This window comes from Pinus tabuliformis, chromosome 1_2 (assembly GCF_031772625.1).
Source record: "Pinus tabuliformis cultivar Carrire ecotype Pingquan chromosome 1_2, CPIR1, whole genome shotgun sequence".
NCBI lineage: Eukaryota > Viridiplantae > Streptophyta > Pinopsida > Pinales > Pinaceae > Pinus > Pinus tabuliformis.
In genome coordinates this window covers 273,769,423-273,790,713 of record NC_142298.1, presented here as the reverse complement: position 1 = coordinate 273,790,713, position 21,291 = coordinate 273,769,423, and the positions used below count along the sequence as shown (strand labels likewise).

General features: G+C 42.7%; 1 protein-coding gene across 4 annotated transcripts in view; it reads right to left on the bottom strand.

Moving 5' to 3' along the window:
- Positions 1-21,291, bottom strand: part of LOC149205398 (RING/U-box protein) — a 221,736-nt gene that overhangs the window by 42,111 nt on the left and 158,334 nt on the right. For all 4 annotated transcript variants that reach the window (XM_089395040.1, XM_089395039.1, XM_089395041.1 and 1 more), the window contains 2 exons: positions 694-1,370; positions 375-492 (listed from right to left, as the gene is read on the bottom strand). In XM_089395040.1, the coding sequence (XP_089251166.1) occupies positions 375-492; positions 694-1,370 (795 nt within the window). The remainder of the gene's footprint in view (positions 1-374; positions 493-693; positions 1,371-21,291) is intronic.

The window sequence follows — 21,291 nt, the reverse complement described above, 5'->3', positions numbered from 1 at the left end:
TTTAACACAATTGCACTCAGTGCTACTTTGGTTATATGCACCTTTGCTATATACAAGAGAAAACTTTGCAAATTTGTGTCTAATGGTTTGGATTCACATGGATGTACATGAATATATATATATAGTCAAAAATAGATATTTGATGGATTTTTTGGTCATCCGTTTTTTTCCCTTTTTCCATTTTCAACCCGTTTTTAGTTTTTGGGGTTCATCAGTTCAGTGACTGGTCTGGTTCTGATAACATTGATTAAAAGTTGCATCATGAAATAATCCCACTTTTATTTGTTTAGGAAGAGAAAATCTGGCAACAAGGATAGCTAATACATTCTGTTTAATCATTTACGTCCTCTAAGAATCTGAAGCACTGAACTAACCTGCATTTTGGGTCCAGCTTCCTCCTTTCAGTACTTAATCTCTCATTGCTTGTTTCAACTGGCCCTCCAGACATCACTCTCTCCTCTACAGTGTCATTCTTTTCTCCATCGTTATCACCTAAGAAGGGACAAAAAGGTCAGCTATTTTATAAAGGACTGAAATAATTTCACTATTTTATACAAAACAAGTAGCTTCTTGGTTGATGGCAAGGCAAAGTTGTCATCTGTTGAATAGTTCTTACAATATTCCTGATGTAAATATTTAATATGCCAATTAAAGACAAGCAAGCAAACATAATAAGAATCACTGGAAGCTTACCTCCTGTACTTGCATTTGATTTATCTGAGATTTTATCATTTGAAGCATTACCAAAACAGGCAAGCATTTCTCTTTCCTCTTCCATATTTCTCCCAGTTGGGGATTTCACAATATGATGACTATCAGATGTAAGTCCACAAAATTCAATGTTTTCAACCAAGGAACTAGGTTTGACCATGTCCTCTAAATTTGCAACAGATTGAGGAGTTCCACTTCCCACCAATGTATCTGTGCTGTTAATTTCTTTATCAGGCAATGAACTAGAAGGCTTCTGACTACATTCATCAACCAACAATGATGTTGAACCATTTGTGGCTGGAAATGTTGGACCACCTTTGCAGGAACTAATGGTTATTATATTATCTGCTAATTGCTCTACTGGCTCAACTCCAAGTTGCATTAAGTTACTGTGATCAGTGCATAATGGCATAGATACTCTCTCTGCATCTTGTTTCTCTTCAACAGGTGTAACTTCTCCAAATTTGTCCTTGGTAGTTTGACCACAGTTTTCACCTTCAACCATTGAAACAACAAGAGCTGTCTCCCCTGGATCTGCAACATGGACTAACACTTTGTTGTTCAGTGCAGTGTCATTGTTGGGCATGGAATTCTGAACATCTTTTTCTGGTGAAGTTTGGCAGAAAGTAGATATTGCAGGCACCCCACTTGTTTTGCACCTGCAAAAAACATCATGATGACACAATATGTTTAGGAAGATTAAGGTAAGAAAAGATCAATAGTAACTATGCTGAGAGGCATTCTATGAGGAACATTCTGCAAGATTAAATAACCTTTCAACTAGTTTTCTTAACTGTCATCTAAAGTGTGCTGTATAAGAGGTCAAAGGTTCAAATCTAGAGGGCGGTAGAGTCTGTACACCGCCGTACATTTTAGCAGTCAAATCACTGCATGGAGGTGGGTCCCTTGCCCTACAAACAGGGGGTCTCATAAACCAATTCAGTGTATGGCTTAGCGTGACCCTAAAATTAGATTATTATTATTATTATTACTATTTAAAGATATTCTACAGTCATCCAATCAAATCAGCAAGATGAAAATGAGTGGTATGATTTCTTCCTGAATCAAACCATTTGGATTAAAGAACAATCAAAAAATTAATCAAAAATCAATTGCAAATATTTTGATGCCATATAATTGCTATTTTTCTTCTGGATGTTTTTACTTCTCTCCATGAACTCCAGCCATTAATGGTGATGATTGCAACTTTTTATTTCTCTCACTGTATGTCAACCAAGCTTTATTTGCCTGTGCTCATAAATAAAGTGTACCCAAAAAATGCAAAAAACTCAACAACAAAATTACTAAACAGCAACCCTCATACACAATTAAACCGATAGAAGTATTCTTCATAAGAGCAAAAATCAATGGGCACAACACATATTAGTAGATTCGTGACACACCCAAACCTTCACAATGAAAGCAAACAACGAAATTGTTGAAGCCTCCTATCCTTATGAAGGAGATATTGTAAATGAACATGAAACTGAACATTGCAATTCATATGCTCTGAATGTTGATATCAACATACAAGCATACTATTACCTCCACAATCTGCACCTCAAAAGATAAGTCCAACAATCACATAAAAACCCTAGGGCAACTTCAGGACATCACCCATTGTCACTGTTACCCACCAAAAAGTGGGTAACCCCTAGGAGAAAATTTTTCTCCTTTTGAACAGGCCAGCCAGCAGCACTATATGCTCAGCACAGAACATTATGCTAGGATTCTCCAGTTATTGCTCCAGTCAGAGATCTCTTGCCCATTATATATTTCTTTTTGAAAGAAGGTGGGCCATCCATCAGTAGGTCCTTTGACCATTTCTGAAATCATGTGATTTCAATTAATGCTATGGGCATTACTAATATAGATCACAGGGAAAATTTGGACGATTGACTAATCCCAATTGTATTCTTGTTCCCTTACTTCACCTAGGAGATTGGTATTTGACTCTAGTCCAGTGGAACCTCCTCTGAGGCCTTAGGTTGTAGCAAGGGCATTACTAGTAAAGCACTAGTTGATGTAGCGTGTCCAAGGTAATCCATACTTACCACTCTCCATCTCTTCCTCTTATCCATCTCCATTCTTCGGGTTGGTGGTCATGGTCTTTGGGATTGGCACCCTTCATCCACATCCTTGAGTCAGGGCCCTGAAATTTGGCCCTAGAGGTTGGTGCAGCTAAAAGAAAGTTAAGAGCATAAAAAACCACAATGAAAGAAAAATGTAAAATGAAAAAGATGGTTGGGCCATCACTTAGGGTGTGGACAAAATCCTAGCATGAGTTCTACCCCCCTCATTAGCCATCATCCAATTTCTCAAGCATTTAATGATCCATCAAAAGAAAGGAACTCTTGGAAGTCCCAACCTTGATGAGCGATAAACTGCTATGTCTTAAAGGGGTAGTGGAAAAGCAAGCTCGAGCTCCTAAGCTATGCACCTAATAAATGACAAATAATTAAAAGTAAAAGGCGCACCAAAGGGGTGGAAAAAGTAGGCCAAGGAAAGGAGTAACTCATGCCACCATGATTGCTCCTTCCTTACATCTATACACTCAGAATGTTGGCTATGGCACCTGCCATGAAGTCTTTCCAACTCCATAACCATCATTGTCACACACACCTATGGATTGATGGGCTAACCTAGAATAATGTTGTCGACCTAATCATCCCTAATATAAGTGATGTAACTTGTTTACATGTCCTGATTTAGTTAAACATTTGAAGGTGAGTTTTGTGTGTTCTTATGCCCCTGGCATTAGGTATGGTCCACTATGATGCATTAATGGTTATCATCCCTAATGATTAATGATTTCACTTGATCTTCAGAGGTTTTTGTCAGGTGGTGTTATCACAGCATCAAAGACCCCTTGTTAGTTGGTCTTGACCCACTTCAGCAGCATTCCAGAGGTTGTTGTGCCCCATTCAAAGAGCAGTTCTGACCTTGATGATGTAGTGTTTCCCCTCAGAAGATGAGTGTTGGGCAATGAGATGGTTTTGCATGGTACTTGACCTCCAGATGCTAAAACACTAAGCCTATGAGGTTGGGTGTTGGACTTATTGATGATGTGCCAAGATGGACCCAGGACACCCCTAGGTTGGCCTTGACATTGTTTGATGGACATTGCTTGTTCCAGAGCCCAGATGATGTTTGGTTATCATTGAGATGACATGGGAGGGATTGCACGTCAGCTTTGGACCCCAACGCTTAAGCATGATGGTGCCACGCCACTCCTTTTCCCCTAGAAGGTGATGTATGGCACAATAGTGATGATGTCATGGTCTAGTGGCACTTACGGAGGCATACCCATGCACTTTGAGCTTTCCTTAGCATACGAAGCACTAATGATCCAATTTGTCACTTGCATGCGGGATACTGAGAATTTATGGAGGATGATATCATAGTGGAGGGTATAATTTCCACACATGTGGGCTATTATTGGTATTTATTATGTTTTTGAGCCAGAATGAGGTCGTCTTGTGACCTCAAACTTGTTGAATGCTTAAGCAAACATGTTTTAGGGCTTTGCTTATAAAATTATGAAAATAAGGCTTGTTAGACCTCATATAAATAAAGAAGGCCTTATTTCAATTTTCATCATCACTCACTTATCACTCTTCTCTCTCTAAAGGTTTTCTTCTTATATCTATTTGGGCCAAAATGTGATCTTTTGGTGCAAGTTTCTCTTGGAGATGATTTCCTAGGATTGATTCAAGTGTTTCACTTGGAAAATTTTATAAGTTTACCACATATTTTCTATATTCTGCATGTTGTATTTGTGTAGTGGGATTTCTAATTCTACCATGATATAATTGTTAAATCGATCTTGAAATCTTGCTCCTCTATGATATGTAAAAAAGAATTCTAAGAAACCTTTAAGGAAACTCCGAGTGTGCATCCCTTAAATTTAAAATCTCCCCTCACAAGGAAATTGCAAAGGTTTAAAAGTGGATGCCCTAGTCATCCCCCCTTACTTCAGCAAGGTCGTTCTCATTGATTTGTCCATAGAAGACTCCATTTTCCCATTTAGGACAAGGCACCAGTCATAACAATGTTGATCAAAACCACTTTCTTTGATAAATTTCCTTTCTATCTAATTCCTAGATATCTAGGTATAAGGTTAGGGTTTATGAGAAATTGTGGTAACAAATAATTTATGTTCGATGAATCATTGTCCTTAAAGTAGGAAATACATTTAATAATTGTATAAAAGCAAAACCTAGCATTATTTACATTGCTTTCCATACATTTATGGCTCGGGTATTGGCTCAACTCAGCGCCTGCAACCATCCCTTTCTTTACATCAGTTTTACTCGACTTAGTGTATTATTTTGACTTGGCCACAACCCAAACCCTTGACTTGACTACGCTCGACTTCTGCAACTAAATAGTCGACTTGGCTCAGCTTGGCCTGTTTTGGCTGCACCTTGGAACCTCACCTCAACTCGATTCAATTTGTTTCAACTCGGCTCCTTATCTTATCTTATCTAGCTCAGCTAGGATCCTACGACTATCTTGGTACATGCTCATCATGTTGATTGTGTCATCATGTCTCTGTAATATTCCTAATTAGCCATGGCTAATTGGAGTATTTGATTTTGCTCAATTTTGCCTTCCATAGTTATTTATAAATCAAAAGGTGATGAAAGGGGGACATAACTCACTTTTTGAATAAAGTCACTCCCTAGTAGCACAACGTTGTAACTTAAAAGGGGAGCCAAGGGGGCCAAAGGACCACGTAGAGAAGGGGGCCCATGTAGACACTTGGAGGGACTGCGTAGGTGGAGAGGAGCACGTGGCAAGAGAGAAGCTACGTTGGAGGAGGTGGACCTTAGGGTTTTGAGAGAGGCCAACGCTATAAAGGAGAGAGGAGCGTCCTCATTTTGGCATTCAATTATGTTGCATTTGAGCTAGTCACTTCGACTTAGAGCACGCTGGTTGTTTAGCCTGTCTGCAATATTGTTTACTACATCGAGTGTCTCCGTTCGGAGATCTCACCCTTAGCCCCAGGGGACTTCGAGTGCCTGCTCGGGCAAGGTAGTTTCATTAGTGTTTTGCAGGAGGATCGATCTTTGGAGTTGAGGAGGAATTGAGCATTTTGATGACTGCGCAATCTTGAGAGAGGACGACGCAGTCTCTTTTGGTAGGAACTCCGAATTGGGTTTATGTGGAGGATTTGAGCTTGGAGATTGAGCAAGGGATCAGCCCTTGCATATTGGAGGATTTTGGCAGAGTCTCGGGCAGAGTTTTGGAGGATTCTCTTCAGTGGCAGCGCAGAGCATTGATGAATAGCATAGATCGTCAAGAGGGTGATTTTCGGGGTCAACTATTTTAGAAAAGCTTTCTGGGCTTTTCTGGGTTTATTGAGCAGAGGCTGATTCCAGAGTTTCAGCATTTTCTGAGGAGAGGAACAGCCCCGAAACCTCACTTGATTCCAGCAATAGCAGCAGCATAGTAGTTCTCCGGCAGCTTGGATGCAGTTCAGAGAGAGGCATTTCCATACCATTCTGAGTGTATTTCTTCACTTGCCTTGTGCAAGTCAAAGTGCTATCTTTCTGATCACCTATTGTACTCTGTCCATTACTCAGTATAATAAAATGGCTTAGCATTCTCTATGCATTTCTTGAGTATCTGCTTATATTCCATGTATACATTATTGTATGCTATGTCACATGGTTCGAGTTCGAATTCGAGTTCGACAATGATTAAGTTCGATTCGAATTCGAATTTTCCGATCAGGTTCGAATGAGGTTCGACATTAGGTTCGACTATACATATTTTTCAATATATATATATATATATATATATATATATATATATATGACCTCGGTCTAATGGAGCAGGAATAACCTTGTATAATGGACGTTGCAAAGATTGAAGGATTAGACATTCTCAGCATATCTGTTTTAGCATACAAATATACCTAGACATATCACAATTACACAGCTAGTGATCTTGACATACTTGTGAGGATCCCAGCTGAATGAAGTAGCAAAGATCTAGGACAAAGGCACAGTGTCAATGGATCTCGCATAGCAGTCTTGGCATCAAGGCCTCGGTGATACTCCTGTAGAAGTCTAGGCTCTAGACAAAGAACAGTAGTGATAGAACCTCTCTCTCAGCCTAATAAGATTGATGTTAGACGTTGTCTCAATCACACACACACACACACACATATATATATATATATATATTACAATTGTGGCACAATAACGAAGCCGCAAAAATGATCATTCTCGGAGGATACAATCCCTGCATAACAAAGCCACAGTAACCATTACAGTCTCGGAATAAATGAGACAGTAAGGACCTCAGTATAGTGAGGAATAGTATCTCATCTCGGTGGATCTATTTCTTAACAGTCAATGTATATATATATATAGAATACATGTAATGGAAAGATCTTCGGATCCCTCACTATCTTTACATGATCTCACCGTCTCGGTGTAAGAAAGATCACAATGATCCTGCAGTCATGGAATACACTCTTGCATGATCACAGTCAACATGACGGTCTAGAGTACAGTGATGAAAGTAGGATAAAACAGCTATCATGGCTGTCATAATGAAGTTCTCAGTGCATCATTAAAAAAATCGAACCTTAAAAAATTCGTTAAAATTCGCCTTCTGGTTCGTTGAGGTTCGTTCATGTTCGTTGAGGTTCATTGAGGTTCATTTAGGTTCGAGTTCGTTCAGGTTCGACGAACCTGAACGAATTTCAAAAAAAAATTCAGGTTCGCCGAATTTCGAACCTGAACCTTCAGGTTCACCGAACCCTGTGACATAGATTGTATGTTGCACTACTGTTATTTTTATCTCTTTGAGTTTCCCGGCTACTATACCACTTGTGTGTTTTTCTCCTATACTCTTAGACAGAGTCTGGAAAGGGCCAGGTCACCTCCAGATCTCGTCCTCTTTTCAGAGGCGACATATCTCGTGAACGCCCTCCCAGTCCATCTCTGGTTGGAGTTTGCTTGTGTTTGAGGGATATCCCTGAAAAGGGATATTACAGTGGTATCGGAGCATAGATCTGGCTCAGCCTATGGAGCTAGCAGTCTATGACACCGAGGGAGAAGCCCTACATCTATTACAGAGGTAGGAAATACAGCGATATTGAGCATAGGTTGGAGAACACCTACGGAGAGGGAGATTGTGTTCGAGTGGTGGACACAGAACAGGAGGAGCCCGTGGTGAACATAAAACAGGAGGAGGCTGTGGTGGACGCAGAGCAGGAGGATCCGATGGCAGATGAGGGCGAGAAGAGATTTGCAGACATGCTCCTCAAATCAGTGCAGGATCTGTCGAGGACTCGAGGCAGATCGAGGTGATGGGGCAGAGATTCACGGCGGTGGAGGCTAGACAGCGTGAGAGCCCACGAGTTTTCCAGGTTGGTGAGGAATCGGGTACATCGCACCATTTGCCAGAATAGGGTGCCACTCAACGTGATACTACTCAGCAGATGGCCTCACATGCCCCTACATGCTCTACCATGCCCACTTTCCTAGGCGCAGACACTGGGGCCGGAGCCCAGCAGGAGACAAAGCCTAGTCATATGGGCGATTATTTTGCAGAGTACCAGGCCTATGGGCAGGAGTTCAGCGATGCTCTCTCATTTAGAGACTTTGTTTAGCTCCAGTGGGATGGTAGACCCCACGACCATCACAGAGGACACCAGCATTATCATGATGGAGACACCCACCGCACAACTAGTAGATTCCACTTGCCTACGTTTGATGGTTCATCAAACAGTTCAGCAAAGTCTTGGGTGGAGAAGCTGGACATCTATTTCCGGCTTAACCAGATGTCGGAGACAGAGGCCATCAAGGTGGAAACATTACATTTGGATGGTGAGGCTGAGGAATGGTGATTCCATGGGATGGTTACACTTGGACACTCCACAGTGACGACATACGCCGAGTTCACCAGGAGATTGATAGAGAGGTTTGACCAGAGGGATCCGGAACAGCACTTTGTTGAGCTAACGAGGCTCAAACAGACCGGGAGCCCAGAGACCTACATTGCAGACTTCTTGAGGGTTTTAGTGATGGTGCCAGATCTATCTGTGGCACGGAGGATCTACATGTTTGTTGAGGGGTTAGCAGAGCCACTTCGGGGTCTAGTCAGATCCACTAGACCAGCCACACTCCAGGATGCTATTAGCAGGACCGGGGACTTACAGGATGCCTTACCCAGGACCCGGACACCTTACCCAGAGACAGGCTTTCCAGCCTAAGGGGAAGGATGTGAGGATTCCGCCTCCAAAGGGGAATCCAGGACGAGCACAGATTGATGATGATGCCAAGAGGGAGCTTAAGAAGAAGCAGTTGTGCTTTACCTGTCAAGAGCCGTGGGCACCGAGACATAGATGTGCTGCTGGCAAAGCACATTTTATTGAGGTCTTCTCTGAGAGCAGCGGGGAAGAGGATGAGGAGGAGGATGTGGAGGCAAGAGATAGTCATGCCGCGCAGGATCCTTTGCCACCTGCACCACCAGCAGCAGGTGGTGCAGCTTTTGCACCTGCCGGAAGGGCCCTTGCAGCATTGCGAGGAGTTCCCAAGTATTTGACGTTGCGCGTACGGGGGATAGTACATGGCCAGGGAGTATCAGTTTTGGTTGATAGTGGGGCAACCCACAACTTCATCGATGCACAGATGGTTGAGCAGAGAGGTATACAGACAAAGAGCTTCAATGGATTTTCAGTTTTGGTCCCAGGAGATCAGACCATGGTGTGTGCTTGTTATGTCCCAGAGTTATCAATGATGATGGGCACCTACACACTGACTGACCACTTTTTCGTGGTCAATATTCTGGACACCAACATGATACTGGGTGTTCAGTGGCTTATCACTCTAGGGAAGGTCACGACAGATTGGAAGGCCCTAGAGATGGAGTGGGATGATGAGAAGACAGGGAGGCATGAGAAGATACGAGGACAACACACATATCCGCCTCAGACTGTTTCGGCTCATCGGATGGAGGCAATCTTCCGGAAGGGAGACGTAGAGTGGGCAGTGGAGCTGCGTGCATCAGAGGCAGGAACTACAAGGCAGACGGTGCACCCAGAGATACAGTCCATCCTTGACCAGTATGCCATAGTGTTTGGAGAGATTCCGCCGGGACAGCCATCGGACCAAGGGTTTGAGCACACCATTGAGCTTGAGCAGGGCATACAGGCAGTGATTACTACCCCTATAGGCATCCCAAGGCCTATCGAGATGAGATTGAGCAGGCCATTCAGGGGTTGCTGGCTCTTGGGCACATTCAGCCGAGCACGAGTCCTTTTGCTTCTTCCGTGGTGTTGGTGAAGAAGAAGGACGGCACATTGAGGATGTGCATTGACTACAGGGCCCTGAACAAGAAGACACTGAAGAACAGGTACCCCATACCCAGGATCGATGAGTTGATGGATGAGTTGAGAGGAGCACAGTTCTTCTCAAAGATTGATTTGAGATCTGGGTACCATCAAATTTGCGTGAGGGAGCAGGACATTCCCAAGACCGCCTTCAAGTGTCACTATGGGCACTTTGAGTTTTTGGTGATGCCCTTCAGGCTAACCAACGCCCCAGCTACATTCCAGTCCTGCATGAATCACATCTTCCGCAGTCACTTAAGGAAGTTTGTGTTGGTGTTCTTTGATGATATCCTCATTTACAGCAGGACTTGGGAGGAGCATCTCCAACACATTGAGACAGTGTTGCGCATCTTGGAGGAGCAGCAGTTCTATGCCAAGCTCTCCAAGTGTGAGTTTGGGTTGACGGAGATGTTGTACTTGAGACACATCATAGGGGTGGACGGAGTGAGAGTCCACGAGGAGAAGATCAGGGCCATCAGAGATTGGTCGGAGCCGAGGAATGTGACAAAACTTCGGGGATTCATTGGCATTTGTACTTACTACCGGAAGTTCGTCAAGAGTTTCTCACAGCTTGCTGCACCCCTGGCAGATCTGACGAGGAAGGGGGCATTAAGTTGGTCGGATACAGCGCAGCGAGCCTTTGACGGGCTCAAGGAGGTTATGAGCAGTTGCCCAGTGCTTCCATTGCCGGATTTTTCGCAACCATTTGTTTTGGAGTATGATGAGTCGGGAGAGGGGATCGGCGTAGTGTTGATGCAGGGAGGTCACCCTATAACCTTAGAGAGCCAGAAGCTCCTTCCGCACGAGAGGTTGTATTCTATATACGACAAGGAGATGCTAGCCATTATGCATGCATTGGCCAAGTTCGGGCAGTATTTAGTGGGTAACAAGTTCAGGGTGAGGACTGATCACAACAGCCTCAGGTTCTTTTTGGAGCAGAAATAGCTACAGGAGAGGCAGCAGAAGTGGATCAGTAAGATCCAAGCGTATGACTTTGACATTGAGTATGTTAAGGGTAAGAACAACGTGGTAGCAGATGCCCTTTCACGCAGACTAGCCACGTTGTCTCTTATGAGCTTGGACACAGACTGGAGGGCTCAACTCTTAGTAGAGTACTCCAAGGACAGATTTGCATGTGAGGTTCTGGATGGGCAGGTGGCGGATGACAGGTACAGGGTGGTCGATGAGATCATCTACTCATTGTTTTAAAAAACGGCCGTTTCGATACCGAAACGGCCGAGTTGATCTGAGCCGATACCCTCAGCCATGACTTGGCCTTTGAAACGGTACGTTTGGCCGAGTCAGCCATGACTCGGCCGAGTCATTCAATGACTCGGCCAACTCGGCCGTTTCTATTATGACTCGGCCGAGTCACAAAAAGCCGGCCCAGAACATGTTAAACAGCAATTTAATATTTTTTTAATGGATTTTTAAGGTGATTTCTGATTGGTTTGGACTCCAAGGTGTTATATGAATTTGCTAAATGTCATTTGGGGTCCATTCCCCCTCCCAAACCCTATTTAACACACTCAAATGCTCTCTACTATTGATATGCTATTCAAATTTCATGGTAATGTTAAATTCTTAAAGTAAAAGTGACATTCTCCTTAATCTTCATTTTCATCCTTTTACTTAAATTTTTAACATTACCATGAAATGACTCAGGATGTTTGAGAGTGGTTTCGGCCTCATTGGATTTCATATGGAGAAAGTAGAATTTTAGATTTCATTCAAAATCTAGCAAACTTATCAGTTTTTCAGGATTGGAGGATTGCAATGTTTCCATTGAATTTTGTCATGTATTAGGGTATGGAACTCTTATTTAATCAAGAGCACCAATCCCTCTATGTACCTTGATGTTAGTGACATTGGTTGTTGAACTCCTCTGGGATTCGCTCCCAAACCAGGAGCTTCTGAAAATGTCGCTCCCGCTCCCATTTTCGCTCCTGCTCCCAAGTAACACAAAGAAGAGAAACCGTTTGGATCAAAAACGGTTAAATGATCTAGTTTATGTCCAATACAACCTCCGGCTCAGACAAAACCATTTGCTGAACAAAAGACCTAATTCAGATCCCATTGTGTTGGAAGACATTGATCCAACATGAGATTGGGTAGTGGAGAGTCGTCCAGCAGAGTTTGATCTTGATGAGGATCTTGATTTAGATTTAGATATCGAGACATCAATTGAACTTGAACATGCTGTTCAGTTGAATGCAGATCCCAATCCACCATCCTCAGTCTCACAACCAGCAAGGACTCCAGTTGTAGGTGTGTTTGGAAACATGAAAGAAAATCTCTAAAATTATGTTTAAAATCTTAAAAATTATGTTTTTTTATAAAAAAAATAAATATTTAATGTATTTTTTACAACGACCGAGTCATTGAAATCGAGCCGGCCGAGTCATTACCGTTTCGGAGTAGGAGTCGGAGTCGATCCTTGGCCGAGTCGGAGTCGGAGTCGGAGTCTTAAAACATTGCATCTACTAGAGGGACCGGATCTTCTTGACTGAGGGATCTCAGCTCAAGAAGAAGATACTTCAGGCATCACATGATTCACCATTGGCTGGCCATCAGGGGTTTACCAAAACCTACAGGGCCATTAGAGAGAGGTTCTCATGGAAGGGCCTCAAGGAGGACGTACTCCAGCATATCCGGGAGTGCGATATTTGCGAGAGGAACAAGGGGGAGATGAGCCATCCCGCAGGATTATTGCAGCCTCTTCCCATTCTGGAGGGGAAATGGGAGTGTATTTTGATGGACTTCATCACAGGGTTGCCCATGGTACAAAGCAATGATTGTATCTTTGTTGTCGTTGATCGACTGACAAAGTACACACATTTTTTCGCCATATCTGCACACTACATAGCAACGCATGTGGCCGAGCTACTCTTCAGAGAGGTCTTCAGGCTACATGGTCTTCCTAAGACTATCATCAGTGACAGGGACAGCTGTTTCATGGGTGGGTTTTGGCAGGAGCTTTTCCGGTTGGTGGGGACGGAGTTGACATCGAGTACTAGTTATCACCCACAGACGGACGGGCAGACAGAGGTAGTTAACAAGTGGCTGGAGGGCTACTTGCGTAACTATGTCAGTGGGCAGCAGTGAGCATGGCTGAAGTGGCTACATCTAGGGGAGTACTACTACAAAACTACACATCACATGTCCATTGGTATGTCACCATTCTATGCTTTGTATGGATATCATCCTTTATCTTTTGCTGACGTGATGTTTGGTGCTAGCAAGGCTCCGAGAGCCAAGATTTGGATCCAAGAGAGTCAGGATATTCTCCGAGCTCTCAAGGATAATATGGCTACAGCGCAGAACCAGCAGAAGCTGTATGCTGACAGATGTCGGGTGGAAAGACAGTTTGAGGTAGGGGACTTGGTCTACCTACGATTATAGCCATACCGACAGTTGTCACTGAAGCAGAAGGGGGCTGAGAAGCTCAAGCCCCACTTTTATGGGCCATACAGGGTGATACGCAAGATTGGACGGGTTGCGTATGAGTTGGAGCTGCCCCAAGGCAGCAAGATTCATAACGTTTTTCATGTATCATGCCTGAAGAAGGCATTGTGGCAGCAGGAGACAGTGACAGATGAGCTACCACCCACGGATGATGAGGGGCATTTGGTGTTGCAGCCAGAGGCTATTATTGATACCAGGGAGAGGCAGCTGCGGAGCAGGACGGTTTGGGAATTCTTAGTGAGGTGGAAGAATTTACCGGATGAGGATGCCACTTGGGAGAGTGAGAAAATCTTGCAGCATCCATCACTTCAGTTGCTTGAGGACAAGCAACATTTTGCCGGGGGGCACTGTAATATTCCTAATTAGCCATGACTAATTGGAATATTCGATTTTGCTCAATTTTGCCTTCTATAGTTATTTATAAATAAAAAGGTGAGGAAAGGACATAACTCACTTTTTGAATAAAGTCACTCCCTAGTAGCACAACGTTGTAACTTAAAAGGGGAGCCAAGGGGGCCAAAGGACCACGTAGAGAAGGGGGCCCACGTAGACACTTGGAGGGATTGCGCAGATGGAGAGGAGCACGTGGCAAGAGAGAGGCTACGTTGGAGGAGGTGGGCCTTAGGGTTTTGAGAGAGGCCAACGCTATAAAGGAGAGAGGAGCCTCCTCATTTTGGCATTCGATTATGTTGCATTTGAGCTAGTCACTTCGACTTAGAGCACACTGGCTGTTTAGCTTGTCTGCGACACTATTTAGTGCATCGAGTGTCTCCGTTCGGAGATCTCACCCTTAGCCCCGGGGGACTTTGAGTGCCTGCTCGGGCAAGGTAGTTTCATCAATCTTTTGTAGGAGGATCGATCTTTGGAGTTGAGGAGGAACTGAGCATTTTGATGACTGCGCAGTCTTGAGAGAGGAGGACATAGTTTCTTTTGGTAGGAGCTCCGAATTGGGTTTATGTGGAGGATTTGAGCTTGGAGATTGAGCAAGGGATCAGCCCTTGCATATTGGAGGATTTTGGCAAAGTCTCGGGCAAAGTTTTGGAGGATTCTCTTCAGTGGCAGCGCAGAGCAATGAGGGATAACGTAGATCCTCAAGGGGATGATTTTCGGGGGTCAGTGATTTTAGAAAAGCTTTCTGGGTTTTTCTGGGTTTATTGAGCAGAGGCTTATTCCAGAGTTTCAGCATTTTCTGAGGAGAGGAACAACCCCGAAACCTCACTTGATTCCAGTAGTAGCAGCAGCACAGCAGTTCTTCGGTAGCTTGGATACAATTCAGAGAGGCATTTTTGTACCATTCTGAGTGTATTTCTTCACTTGCCTTGTGCGAGTCGAGGTGCTATCTTTCTGATCACCTCTTGTACTCTATCCATTACTCAGTATAATAAAATGGCTTAGCATTCTCTCTGCATTTCTTGAGTATCTGCTTATATTCCATGTATACATTATTGTATGTTGCACTATTGTTATTTTTATCTCTTTGAGCTTCTTGGCTACTATACCACTTGTGCGTTTTTCTCCTATACTCTTAGACAGAGTCTGGAAAGGGCCAGGTCGCCTCTAGATCTCGTCCTCTTTTCAGAGGCGACATATCTGGTAAACGCCCTCCTAGTCCATCTCTGGTTGGAGTTTGCTTGTGTTTGAGGGATATCCCTCAAAAGGGATATTACAGTCTCCTTGACTCTAGCACTATGCTCTAGCTCCATTCTTAGGCAAGGCTTTGCTGGCTAGATGCCCACCATCCGTTACTCCCATGATTCTCCTTCTCCCATCCCTCCCTCCTCTCCCATGTCCCTTCCTCATCCTCTCTATATAACTACCATCTTTATCATTCCCCCAAACCCCCTCCTCGCAACATGTTATCTCCCCTCCCCTTCCATACCATCAACACCCTCCCCCTTCAACTCACACACTACCTCTCCTTTGATTCAATAGGCACCTTGTCCATTTGTATGACGATAAAGTAGAATTACAAGGAAACCAAACAAGATGGAGGATTATGCAATGAATGGCACACATGCTAGTATAGGGGCAATTATTCAAAGTGCAACAAAGACATATCCTGACGTTTCTATAGATCTTTCCTTTCTTGTTATAGCTAAAATTGCACATTTACTTGACTTTTTGAGCAGCTATAGATAGAAGTGAGAACTCTCTCATCTAGAGTCTTGGAGGTCAAGTCAAAGAACCTATCTTGTAGAAAATTGATAAAAGAAAAACCAAGTGCGGAAGACAATGTAGCCACCAGACAACACTCGACATGCAAAAATTCATGATCTCAAAAATAAATAAGAAGAAATTTAAAACCAATAGGCCACTTTTAAACAAGAAACAAAGACATATCAAATCAAGGGCATAGGCAGTTAAGAATAAGGACAGGATGCCCCCCCCCCCCCCTTGATGAGGTTTTCATTCAAGAAGAGCTAATGGAAAAGCACACTAGGACCGCACAACAACTAAATTTAAAGGTCAAGGCACTTCCCGAACACCATGCAAGATAGCATCATGTTCATCCGAGATAATCTTGAGCTTCCATAACTTACTCTTGAGAATGCATGGTTCAAAACTAACTCCACACTTTTCATCTAGTTCTGATTGGTTGGGGATCAGCTTTGGGTGCTTCACACTAAGTGCAAACTATTCTCCCTTCCCAACAAGATATTTCTAGATAAGGATCTCACTCAAGCCCAAGTTGCAGAACTAAAATACTCCAAGGAGTTAGTCACAGTAGCACAAGGAGAAAGTAAATCGATGGTTTTTTGTAACCTTGGGGCCATCATCTAGTATTTTTCACCTCCTAGGTACTCCTAACTTGGCTTCTTTAAATCAAGGTCACGTTGGGGGAGGTGGCAAGGTTCAGGTATATCAATAGGTCATTGGAACGAAAGAAAATATTTTTGGTCATATCTGGAATCAATCCTTGATACTCTTGGCACATCCAATATCCTCTTTATAACTAATACCCACATGAGACTTGCTCAATCACTCCTAGATATAGCAAGTTGACATTTACTTTTTGCTTTTCAATAAGGGACCAAATTTTCAGATGATGTCAAAGGTTCAAGTAGAGTTTCCTACCTATCCAAAGACACCCTCCAAGATAGAGTTTCTCTATTGGCTTCAAACGAGTTTGCTAGGTTCATGTGGATTCACCTTAGTCAATTTTCCTCCCAGTACAGATATATTTACATGGTAGTTTTTTATTTTCCTCCTATTTCATGCCAATTTGCTATTCATAGTAAGTTAGACAAAGACCCCTATTTTGACCTATAAACTAACATCATTTAGTCCTCGACAATGGGGGATACTCACTAGGTGACTTCAACACTCATACCAGAGCTCTTCAAATCACTCTCCATGATCACTCATAGGACATGTTCTGGATACACAAAACAAATATAGTAGTACTCTATCGGTCATCATATGATGTCTTTAAGCCTCTTACAGGTTATAGCAAGAACCTTTTGCAACTCAATGAATCACATGAGCTTTTGATCTTTATCGGCCTTCCCTACTTCCTAAAGTCTCGCTTCATCACTTGTCAACCTCATAATGGAGGGGCGAGTGTAGTAGATTATGTCTTGGCTAGTTGACACCTACTCCCCTTCATCGACCATCTCTTAGTGACTCCCATCACCCTAACTAACCAAGCTCTCTTATCCTTCTATCTCCAGTTCACCAACCCCTGTCTCCTTACCCCCCACCTCTTAGCTTACCTTGAACTACTTTTGTGCTTGATGAGGGTGATTTTGACATATTTACTTCCCAACTTTGCTAAATGCTCCCATCCAAATCCCATTTCTCATGCATTCATTCTACCAATGCCAAAAACACCTATCTGTCTTCAACCATTGGGGAAGTCACTCTTCAATCCTATCCCCATTACACCAAACATACCTCACCTTCTATAAAATCTAGACATATCCCATGAATGTGTGGCATGTGAATGGTTGTACAATGTAAACTCCTCCATAGTCAGCTTCAACATGCTTTCTCTCACAATCACCCTTCCTAGACACAACTTATGGCCTCCTGCCACCATCTTTTCTACCATAAGAGCCATCTCTTTATTGCTCAAAAAACACATGATTTGAGTACTTCCCTTATCCATTCACCTAAAAACTTCTAGTGCACCATCTTCCCTCGCCATTCTCCTCTTCCTCCCTATCCAATTCGTGTTTACTCAAAAAAACCCATGTTACCTCGTTGCCCCGTTCTTGCCACTTGTTTTGATACTAAGACATTTGGGAGGTCATTTGGATAATGAATACTAGCAAGGTAGTAGATGAGGAAGGGTTCCTAGCATAATTCTTCATGCAGGGTATTCACGCTATGGATAGACAACTAGCTAACTTGCTCAACCATGTGGTTTGCATGAGCTTTCCACAGCCTTTGTCGCATCACATTATTCACCTGATTCATGAATCAAACTACTGGCTTCAAACAAGTTTGCTAGGTTCATGTGGATTCACCTTAGTCAATTTTCCTCCCAGTACAGATATATTTATATGGTAGTTTGTTATTTTCCTCCTATTTCATCTCAGTTTGCTATTCACAATAAGTTGGACAAAGACACCTATTTTGACCTGTAAAATAGCATCATTTAGTCCTCAACAATGGGGGGGATATTATCTCACTGGGTGACTTCAACACTCATACCAGAGCTTTTCAAATCACTCTCCATGATCACTCAGAGGACATGTTTTGGATACATGAAACAAATATAGTAGTACTCCAGTGGTCATCATATGATGCCTCTAGGCCTCTTACAGGTTATATCAGGAACCTTTTGCAACTCAATGAATCACATGAGCTTATTATCCTTATTGGCCTTCCCTGCTTCCCGAAGTCTCACTTCATCACTTGTCGACCTCATAGTGGAGGGGCAAGTGTAGTAGATTATGTCTTGGCTAGTTGACACCTACTCCCCTTCATCCACCATCTCTTAGTGATTCCCATCACCCTAGCTAACCACGCTCTCTTATCTTTCTACCTCCAGTTCACCAACCCCTCTCTCCTTAACCCCCACCTCCTAGCTCACTTTGAACTACTTTTATGCTTGATGAGGATGACTTCGACATCTTTACTTCCCAACTTTGCTAAATGCTACCATCCAAATCCCATTTCTCATGCATTGATTCTACCAATGCCAAAAAAAACTATCTTTCTTTGACCATTAGGGAAGTCGCTCTTCAGTGCTATCCCCGTTAAACCAAACATACCTCACCTTCTATAAAATCTAGACATATCCCATGAATGTGTGGTATGTCAATGGTTGTAAACTCCTCCATAGTCAACTTCAACATGCTTTCTCTCACAATCATCCCTCCTAGCCACACCTTAAGGCCTCCTACCACTATATTTTCTGCCATAAGAACCATCTCTTTATCACTCAAAAAACACAAGATTTGAGTACTTCCCTTATCCATTCACCTAAAAACTTCTAGTGCACCATCTTCCCTTGCCATTCTCCTCTTCCTCCCTATCCAAAACCCGTTTGCTCAAAACAGCCCATGTTACCTCATTGCCCCCTTCTTGCCACTTGTTTTGATACTAAGATATTTGGGAGGTCATTTGGATAATGATGCTAGCAAGGCAGTAGATGAGGAAGGGTTCCTAGCATAATTCTTCAAGCAAGGTCTTCACGCTATGGATAGACAACTAGCTAACTTGCTCAACCATGTGGTTTGCATTTGTTTTCCACAGTCTTTGTTGCATCACATTATTCACCTGATTCACAAATCGAACTCTAGTACTAATCCCAACAACTAGCAGGCAATCATGGTAGGCCATACATTCTCTAAACTCTAAGCTACAGTCCTCCATTTGAAGCTCTTTGGGACACTTTAGAGGAGGCAACTTACATCTAGATGGCAAGTTGGATTATGACCTTAGCACCAAACAATTAATTATATCCTTACACTTTAGGCTATCAATAAAAAGGCACGACATTGCTCTTCAAAATTTTGTTGCTACTTTGTGGAATTTTGGAAAGCTTTTGACTCCATCCTCCAAGAGGCTTTGTTCAAGATACTTAGAGACATTGGTATCTTAGAGACCCTACAAAGCATTATCAAGCGTCTATACAAGTTGTTCCTTGGTCATCTGCACATAACACGTGACGTATCAGATTTTATCAGGAGTACCATTGTGATCAAATAGGGCTACCACTTGTCCCCCACACTATTTGGGTCTACATTGATGAGATAGAGTCCTTGCATGAGCAAACCCAAGACAAGCATGGTGTCCTCCACCAAGTCTTGATTTCTATCTAGCTTTTCATAGATGATGTGATGCCTTGGGCCCTAAGTTGCACGAAACGGGGAAACGGGTACGAGTTTCCAAAACGAGCACGGGTACGAAATGCGACCTCCCCAAATTTTGGAAACGGGGAAATGCGCATATATATATATATATTAGAATTTAGGACATTTAAGAAATGTTATGTGCAATCATAAAGCATACATGATACATTATAATTTATTACATTTAAACATTATGATTAAATTTACATCACATTTACTCATGAATAATCACATAATGAAAATAAAAATATTGGAATATCCAAAAGCAACCTTTATTATATATCCAAATCTCAAAATCAACCTTTATTATATATATGAGACTGTAAGTACAATAAATACCATAAGACTGCAAGAACTATAGAGGCAAAAGATTAATCCTCATCAAAAATAGAAGCAGAACCATGCTCAACAGTGGATGGTGGTGTTGAAGAAGATGATGTGTCAATTCCACTTCCAGGCTGGACCTCAATATTCAGGGCAGCAAGAGAGAGATCCAAATCAGGACTTTCTGCATCCACATCCCATTCTTTAGAAGGACCACTGTTGTATTCTGGACCCCTACGAGATGCAAGGCGAAGGTTGGAGTGCACGTAAACAAGATCCTCTGCCTTCTATGAGCCCAACCTATTGCGCTTCACAAAATGAATAAAACCATAAGTGCTCCAATTCCTTTCTGTTGATGAAGAGCTTGCCACTTGTGAAAGAATACGAATGGAAAGGTTTTGCAAATGTACACCATTTGCTCCATGACAAATCCACCACCTAACTGGATTCATGGTGCTTCTCTCCTCCAAAGCTAATATATCTGCATAATCATCTATTCCTGCAACAAAACTGGCAAATTCTTCCTTTAACCCCCTGTGTAGATGAGAAGGCAACATTCTCATAAGGGATTTTTTCACCCCATTAAGCACCTCTCTATCCTTATGGGGTGCCTTCCCCTTACCATTTCTTTGAGCAATAAGCTCCTCATCATAAAATTTGGGGTTCAAGGCATGTGCTAAAGTATGCAATGGAGTGTTGAAATTGTTCCACCTATCAACAATGATTTTCTTGACTAAACTAGCAAAATGATCATCAACAAACAAAAGTTGTGGAGACTCTTGCTAAATGATTTCCATAGTTTTCTCAACCATGGAATCCATGCCATCATATACCTCTCCTAAGAAAGGTTGGTCAGTGTCAACACTCCGAAGAAGCTCAAATGCAGGGGTTGTGAGCTTTAGCAAGAAATCTATCTTGCTCCAGCAATCCTCATCAAGTCACAATCTACACACCATATATCCCCGCTCTGAATCTGCTTGTCTCCACTCAATCCAAAGTTAACTCACCACCATAGAAACTAATGCATGCTTAAACTCAACAAGGCGGTGCAACATCAGGAAGTTTGAGGCATATCTTGTCTCAACAACTTTTAACAACTGCAATTTGGAGTGCTCTCGAAATATGGCCTGAGATTGG